General features: G+C 40.8%; 1 protein-coding gene across 1 annotated transcript in view; it reads left to right on the forward strand.

The window, feature by feature from the left end:
- tprb (translocated promoter region b, nuclear basket protein) overlaps positions 1-8669 on the forward strand; it is a 45641-nt gene that overhangs the window by 35463 nt on the left and 1509 nt on the right. Inside the window, exons 46-50 of the mRNA XM_088350542.1 lie at positions 970-1064; positions 1150-1248; positions 1331-1481; positions 4026-4153; positions 8190-8276. Coding sequence (XP_088206668.1) covers positions 970-1064; positions 1150-1248; positions 1331-1481; positions 4026-4153; positions 8190-8276 — 560 coding nt within the window. The remainder of the gene's footprint in view (positions 1-969; positions 1065-1149; positions 1249-1330; positions 1482-4025; positions 4154-8189; positions 8277-8669) is intronic.

Genomic DNA, 8669 nt, shown 5'->3' on the forward strand with positions numbered 1-8669 from the left:
CGCACAACGACAAGCAAAAATGGGGCGCGCCAACAGTTTAACCAATCAGAATGCAAAACACCATGCATGCTAAAGCCCGCTAAGTATTTAAACCGCGATACAGCAATGGGATTACAGTAATTAGTGAGATTTTGTAGGAGCATTTATAGTCCTTTTTTTTAGATTGACTAGTCATTTTCAGTGTGTATTCACTCACGTACATACATTTTCAGTTCTTAACCTTTTACCACCAAACTGAAATGGGCTGTATGTTGATGAAATTGCTTCCTCTCCCTCACATGCAAACATGCAATAGATAAGGCATGATACAAATAACAAGCAACAGCAAGGTAAAAAAAAGAAAATCCTTGCATATAGGTTTGAATTAAAAAAATGTGCAAAGCCTAAACCGGAATCTAAATATTGCAGTTTTTCATCTATTATGCAGAGTGGTGTGAGTGGGTAAGGCTGGGGTACGGCTGGGACAGAGTTCAGAGTCCTGACAGCCTGGTGGACGAAGCTGTCCTATAGCCTGCTGGTTCTGGCACTGAGACTCTGCTGTCTTATCCTTGGCTGTAGTAAGAAGAAGAGGCTGTAAGATTGATGGGTGGGGTCACCTACAATGATGGTGGCTTTGCGGGTGAGCTGGGAGTTGTAGATGTCAAGGAGGGGCGTGAGGGGGACACCAATATCCTTTTTCGCTGTTCTGACGATACGATGCAGTCTATCAGCAGGACACGGTGGAGGCGCCTTACCAAACTTTGATGCAGCTGTTCAGAATGCTGTCGATGGTGCCTCTACAGAATGAGAGCACCGTGGGGGTCGGGGTTGATGGGCTTTTTTATCTGGTGTTGTGTGGGCTTGAGTGTGGCTGCGATCCTTCTCTACCTGAATTTATATTATGATTTACATGAGTTCATTGAGCTTTGATCCATTTCATGCCTTGGTCACAAACTGTCTCTCTAGTAACTAAAGTGTTTCCTTTGGCAGTTCACCCCACGTGGCAGCAAGGACTTTCCGTTTCGGCCAATCAGACGAAGTGCCGCAGACCAGTTCAGATCTTGGTCAGCTCGCAGCTCAAGGAGGTACGCCACCACCAGCAACTTGTCTTCTACCCATTTATCTTTGTGGACCCAGCAACACACCAATTTTGACTGTGACTCTCTTCAGGTCTAGTCATGTTCGACAGCCCTTTGTTCCTCACATCTCATGAAGAAGAATCCTGTGGACGAAGTGTTCCTAACACACCACTACAAGTATCTGGCCCAGGTATCATTGCAATACAAAAAAAAAACTTAGTGTACTTTCTCTTAAAATCAGTGCATATACGCTCACCTATCTCCAAATTCAGTCTTCTCTGAGGTGGTTCCATCAGATGTAGTAGAGCAGGCTTCTCAGTCAGTTCCTACGGTCAGCACGTCCACTCCCGGCCTCCTTGCGCCAGGCACAGCCAGTACTAGTGAAGAGAGAGATGATGTCTTCTTGGAGTCAGACCCCGATAAGTAAGACTCTGCTATTGCTGCCTTTTGTCTGTGTCAAGGAATTATTAATTTGTTTTTTAATCAGCTAGGACAGGGAGTGTAGTTCAGCAGATGGTGTAGCATACACTATATACAGTGGCTTGCGAAATTATTTGGCCCCCTTGAACTTTGTTACTTTTTGCCACATTTCAGACTTCAAACATCAAGATATAAAACTGTAATTTCTTGTGAAGCATCAACAGTAAGTGGGACACAATCATGAAGTGGAACACACTGGATATTTTTTTAACATATACAAAAACGAAAAAGTGTATGTGCAAAATTATTCAGCCCCTTTAGTTTCAGTGCAGCAAACGCTATCCAGAAGTTCAGTGAGGATCTCTGAATGATTCAATGTTGATCTAAATGAATAACGATGATAAATGGAATCCACCTATGTGTAATCAAGTCTCTGTATAAATGCACCTGCACCGTGATGGTCTCAGATGTCTGTTTAAAGCGCAGAGAGCATCATGAAGAACGGGGAACACACCAGGCAGGTCCGAGATACCGTTGTGGAGAAGTTTAAAGCTGGATTTGGATACAAGATTTCCCAAGCTTTAAACATCCCAAGGAGCACTGTACAATAATATTGAAATGGAAGGAGTATAAGACCACTGCAAATCTACCAAGATTGGGCCGTCCCCCTAAACTTTCAACTCATACACGGAGAAAACTGATCAGAGATGCAGCCAAGAGGCCCATGAGCACTCTGGATGAACTGCAGAGGTCTACAGCTGAAGTGGGAGAATCTGTCCATTTGACAACAATCAGTCGTATACCGCACAAATCTGGCCTTTATGGAAGAGTGGCAAGAAGGAAGCCATTTCTTAAAGATATCCATAAAAAGTGTCATTTAAAGTTTGCCACAAGCCACCTGAGAGACATACCAAACATGTGGAAGAAGGTGGTCTGGTCAGATGAGACCAAAATCAAACTTTTTGGCAACAATGCAAGACGTTATGATTGGCGTAAAAGCAGCACAGCTCAACACACCATCCCCACAGTCAAACATGGTGGTGGCAGCATCATGGTTTGGGCCTGATTTTCTTCAGCAGGGACAGGGAAGATGGTTAAAATTGATGGGAAGATGGATAGAGCCAAATACAGGACTATTCTGGAAGAAAACCTTATGGAGTCTGCAAAAGACCTGAGACTGGGATGGAGATTTGTCTTCCAACAAGACAATGATCCAAAACATAAAGCAAAAGCTACAATGGAATGGTTCACCAAAAAACTTATCAAGGTGTTAGAATGGCCAAGTCAAAGTCCAGACCTCAATCCAATTGAGAATCTGTGGAAAGAACTGAAAACTGCTGTTCACAAACGCTTTCCATCCAACCTCACTGAGCTCGAGCTGTTTTGCACAAATGAATGGGCACAAATATTAGTTTCTCGATGTGCAAAACGGATAGAGACATACCCCAAGCGCCTTGCAGCTGTAATCGCAGCAAAAGGTGGCGCTACAAAGTATTAACTCAATGGGGCTGAATAATTTTGCACACCCACTTTTTTATTTTTATTCGTTAAAAAAAGTTAGAAATATCCAATAAAGTGTGTTCCACTTCATGATTGTGTCCCACTTATTGTTGATGCTTCACAAGAAATTACAGTTTTATATTTTGATGTTTGATGTCTGAAATGTGGCAAAAGGTCACCAAGTTCAAGGGGGCCAAATAGTTTGGCAAGCCACTGTATACACCTTTTTCAAGATGCAATTAGATTTATAATTTTCCTAAGAAAATTTCTGTAAAATTCCGAACTAACGTTACAGACCTTAAAGGGACATTGTGTCTGTGTATTATTTGTTAATGCAACATCTATTCCAGCCTGGTCTTCCTGGAAGGGAGATTACCTCATGTGCGGTCCCTTCACTAGGTTTCTCCATTTTCCTCATGTTGAGGTTTTTGAGCTTTTCCCTGCCCTCATGTAGGTTTTAGATCAGGGGATGGTGTCATAAAAGTCTGTGGTTTGCAATAATCTGTGGTCTGTTAAGCTTTTTGAGACTTGACTTGACTTGTTAAAATAGGAGGCTTTTGTAATGTCAAAAAAGCGTATTACAAGTAGTCTACAGACCCTTTTCAAATGTCAGTTTATGTTAAATATTAGGTAAAAGGAAATCATTTCATATCTATTTGACTTATAGTGTATATTACAAAATTGACAGCATACTAAAATGTTTCAAGTAAAGAATGTAAAATGGGCAACATATTTGAATCTTTTGCACTTTTATTTTTCAACACAGTACGGGTAAGTTCATTTGGCGATTAGAATCAGAACTGTCTTTCTTGTCATCAAAAACAAAACAATGAACATTGTTTTCAACTGGATAAGAGTCTGGTACTTAGATAAAAATAAAATAAAGACTTAAGAGAGAAAAATGAGATGAAAAGAATGTCGGAATAGGTAGACAAAAATATTTAGAAGGAAGTGCTTGAATGTCATAAAGCCATATGACCCTTGATTCTAGTACCGTAAATGAATCGCTTGCATGATAATTAAAAAATAGGAATGTTTAATTGATAGTTCCAGGCCCAGTGCAGAGAGTTCAGTGGATGTTGTGGTATCTCAAGATGATTTGGTGGAGCCCAGTCAGCCTTCCGACACGACCAGTCTGCCGTCTACCAGCCAGGAGCCTTCATCCAGCTCTGCAGGTACGCTCGCTGGCCAAAAAAATCTTCATCTGACCATGGTTCGTGCGGGTGCTTGACATCCTTAAACATGCTTACATTTTAATCTTGTGTTTTCAAGATTTCAAATGTGCTTGAATTTTGGCTGAAGTGTTTTTAAATGCTGTAAATTGTCACCATGTTTCTCCACAATCTGACCTCACATTTAATATATAAAAAATAAATTTTAATAGTCTGCTTAAAAATGACCCCAACACGCCTGCTCTGGCGGCCACACTATTACAGATGATTTTTTTTTTTAATTTGCTGTTTGCTACATGCTACAACATAAAGGGGCTATGAAATGATTAAGTGTGTGTGAGTGCAAGGATTACATATCAATTATGGACATTTATTATGGGTCATGTAAAAAGAATGAAGGTAGTGTTTCCCAGTAGTTAATTGGAATGTGAAGCACTTCCGGCAACTCGAAATGAAAGCTACATATTATTGTCCTTTTTACCCAACAACTATATGGGGAGAAATCTGTCTCAAAAGTGAATATATTCCCGATATACCGTATTTTCACAACCACAAGGGGCACATCAAAGTCTTTGATTTTCTTCAAACTGTGCGGCGGGCCCCGTGATGTTAAGTGGAGGACGTAGCTGAGGGCACAAAGAGGCTGCCGTTCACACTGCAGAACTTAATGCTCAATTTTGATTTTCGGGTGAAATACAAGGTTTTGGAGATGGTTCACATTTCCAACTAAATGAGACTTGTATGCGATTTGCTGTGACTTCTATGCTGTGAATGTGAAAAGTGTCCCGTATGCGCAGAAGGACATGTCACGTGACGTCATACGCAATACGTCTGTTATTTACCGAAGTAATCATGGATGCAAACCCTGTAGCGTATCTAGCAATTTGAAAGTTATTGTGCTACAGGAGGCTAGAGAGAGTTGTCCCCCTAAATATGAATTACATCCAAAACCTCACTTTCACCCCATTACATGTTTCCTTTTTCATCAGCCATGGTGTGTTGATTTCAATGCTAACCGGAGTAACATTCAAACCAAGCAGCCGCGAGTGAATTCAAGATTAATGAATCGATGGTTTGCGAGTGAAGAAGGCTGAAAAAAAAAAACGCTGACAAGTTTTTATCAGTGTGTTTTACTTTTTAATCAATACTTAAATAAACCAAAACCACGATCTTGTTTTGTTCCTACTATATTTTTAAATACGAAAACTTGTACGCTTGACTTTGTTGTTGTAAGACTGTCACAGCAGAGAGCACCCGCGCACTATTGGGCGGTGCGCCCTGTTTTTGTGTTAAACACAGAACTCAAACCAGCATCACACTGTGCGCCCTATGGTCGTAAAAATAAATTACTCAAGATCTAAAAAATCCTGTTATGATAAATTGACAGGCAAGGATAAAAATCACCTATGTAAACAGATGATATATTTTTGGTTCTGCTTAAAACATGATTCACATCATCTTGTTTCTTTAACGGTACTGGAGAAATTGCATACCTGTCAACCTGTACGTTTTTGCCGTACAAAGTACGTTTATTATGCATTTTAAGACGTTTAGACGTACAAGAAAATCTGCACCGAAAAACGCAAATTTGTCAATAATGGGTACCATCCGGTATACACCGACTATCACAAAATGGCAAATCAATCAAGTCAAACGAGTTTGCCGCGGTAGCCTCTATCTCAGTAACGTTTTTTTTCCCGTTGCAAACGAAGCGAGCAGTTTGATGCCACAGTGCGCATGCGTCTGCTGCCTCGGATTTCATGTGATAGCCATGTAGTGAAAGGAAGTCTGTCTCTTTTTAGAGAACCGGCTTTTTTGGCTCAACTCATTAAAGAGAGCCGGCTCTCAAGCAGCTCACTTGCTTTGATGCATTATATTCCAAATTATGATGTTGTATAAAGAAGTTAAGAAAAAAAGGAAGTATAAAAGGAGAAATTGAAAAAGACAGGTTTGAGGTTATCCCTTTAATCAGTATATTACCAACAATAGTTTAATGCATACAATGAATTCATAATTTGAATAAGAATATGTATTATTCTACTTAATTATATTTGCATGTATTTCTTCTACAGTGAACGTCCAATTGATTTTTGAACTTGTTTTATGATAAACCTCATTCATGTCGAGCAACTCAGTATCTCACAACAAAATTTTAATTAACAACATACAGGACTGTCTCAGAAAATTAGAATATTGTGATAAAGTTCTTTATTTTCTGTAATGCAATTAAAAAACAAAAATGTCATACATTCTGGATTCATTACACATCAACTGAACTATTTCAAGCCTTTTATTATTTTAATATTGCTGAATTTGGCTCACAGCTTAAGAAAACTCAAAAATCCTATCTCAAAATATTAGAATATCATGAAAAAGTATACAAGTATGCTATTCAACTAATCACCTGAATCATCTAATTAACTCGAAACACCTTGCGAGGGTTTCCTGAGCCTTAAAAACACTCAGCTTGGTTCAGTAAACTAAATCACAAGTATGGGGAAGACTGCTGATCTGTCTGCTGTCCAGAGGACCATTATTGATACCCTCCATCAGGAGGGTAAGACACAAAAATAAATTTCTCAAAGAGCAGGCTGTTCACAGAGTGCAGTTTCAAAGCATATCCACAAAAAGTCTGTTGGAAGGGAAAAATGTGGCCGGAAACGCTGCACAACCAAGAGAGATGACCGCGGCCTTAACAAAATTGTGAAGAAGATCCGCTTCCAGAATTTGGGGGAGCTTCAAAGACAGTGGGCTGAAGCTGGAGTCCAGGTATCAAAAGCCACAGTTCACAGACGTGTCCGGGAAATGGGCTACAATAGCCGTATTCCCATGGTCAAGCCACTTCTGAACTCAAGACAACAGAAGAAGCGTCTGACTTGGGCTATGGAGAAGAAGCACTGGACAGTTGCAGAGTGGTCCAAAGTCCTCTTTTCAGACGAAAGCAAGTTTTGCATTTCATTTGGAAGTCAAGGCGCCAGAGTCTGGAGAAAGGCTGGAGAGGAGCAAAATCCAAGTTGCTTGAAATCCAGTGTGAAGTTCCCACAATCAGCAATGGTTTGGGGAGCCATGTCAGCTGCTGGTGTTGGTCCACTGTGTTTCATCAAGTCCAGAGTAAATGCAACTGTGTACCAAGAGATTGCTTCCATCTGCTGAAAAGCTCTATGGAGATGAGTATTTCATTTTCCAGCATGATCTGGCACCTGCCCACAGTGCCAAAACCACCAGTAACTGGTGCACTGACCATGGCATCACTGTCCTTGATTGGCCTGCTAATTCCCCTGACCTGAACCCCATCGAGAATTTGTGGGTTATAGTTAAGAAGAAGATGAAAGACACCAGACCTACAAATGCAAATGAGCTGAAGGCCGCTATCGAAGCATCCTGGGCATCAATAACACCTCAGCAATGCCACAGGCTGATTGCCTCCATGCCACGCCGGATTGATGCAGTAATCCGTGCAAAAGGATTCCCAACCAAGTACTGAGTGCATCAATGGACATTTTCAAATGTTTGATTTAGTTTTGCTGTTATAAAATTATTTTTTTACTTGGTCTGAGGAAGTATTCTAATATTTTGAGATAGGATTTTTGAGTTTTTTTCAGCTGTAAGCCAAATTCAGCAATATTCAAATAATAAAAGGCTTGAAATAGTTCAGTTGATGTGTAATGAATCCAGAATGTATGACATTTGTTTTTTTAATTGCATTACAGAAAATAAAGAACTTTATCACAATATTCTAATTTTCTGAGACAGTCCTGTATATGATATAACGAAACACATTTACAATATAACATGTTAAACTACATAAATAAACACGTTTGGGAAAAAAAATATGATGTAAGATAATTTTGTATTTTGTAAGGGAAAATACGACAGTTTGTAAGGGCATGGCGCCCTGGAGCTTGACAGGTATGAAATTGGAAAATTGGCTTTGAAAATCCCTTTAAAGTGCTCAAATTTGGCCATGCCAAAGGTGTTCGAACCCTGCCTGACTGTCAATGTGTGACTTAAACGTTTCATTTCGATGATTGCGTGGCAGATACCAGCAGCGCTCCAACCAGGGCTGCGCCCAGCAGGCAGCTACAGCGTTGGCCGGGAAGCCGTGGTGGGCGACCAAGGAGAGGAGGTAACGTCATCATGTCTTGAGTCACGAGGGTTGAAGCTTTCCAATGATAAGTGGCATGCCCTGTTTCAGTGACTGGTGACATCGTACAGACATCCCACTGGTGATCCCTAGGAATATTAAGGGGCCAAAACCTATCATGAGCACCTTATAACACCTTAACTTTCCGATGGCCCACTGTTGGACATCTCATCTCATCAGCTGCACCGCTTATCCTCAGTAGGGTCGCGGGGGTGCTGGAGCCTATCCCAGCTGTCTTTGAGCAGTGGGCAGGGGACACCCTGAACTGGTTGCCAGCCAATCGCAGGGCACACAAAGAAAGACAACTCACTCGCTCATTTACACCTAGGGACAATTAGGACCGGCCAATCCATACGAAATGCATGTCTTTGGAAT

This window comes from Urocampus carinirostris, chromosome 12 (assembly GCF_059441175.1).
Source record: "Urocampus carinirostris isolate Australia breed hairy pipefish chromosome 12, RoL_Ucar_1.0, whole genome shotgun sequence".
NCBI classification, from domain to species: Eukaryota; Metazoa; Chordata; class Actinopteri; order Syngnathiformes; family Syngnathidae; genus Urocampus; species Urocampus carinirostris.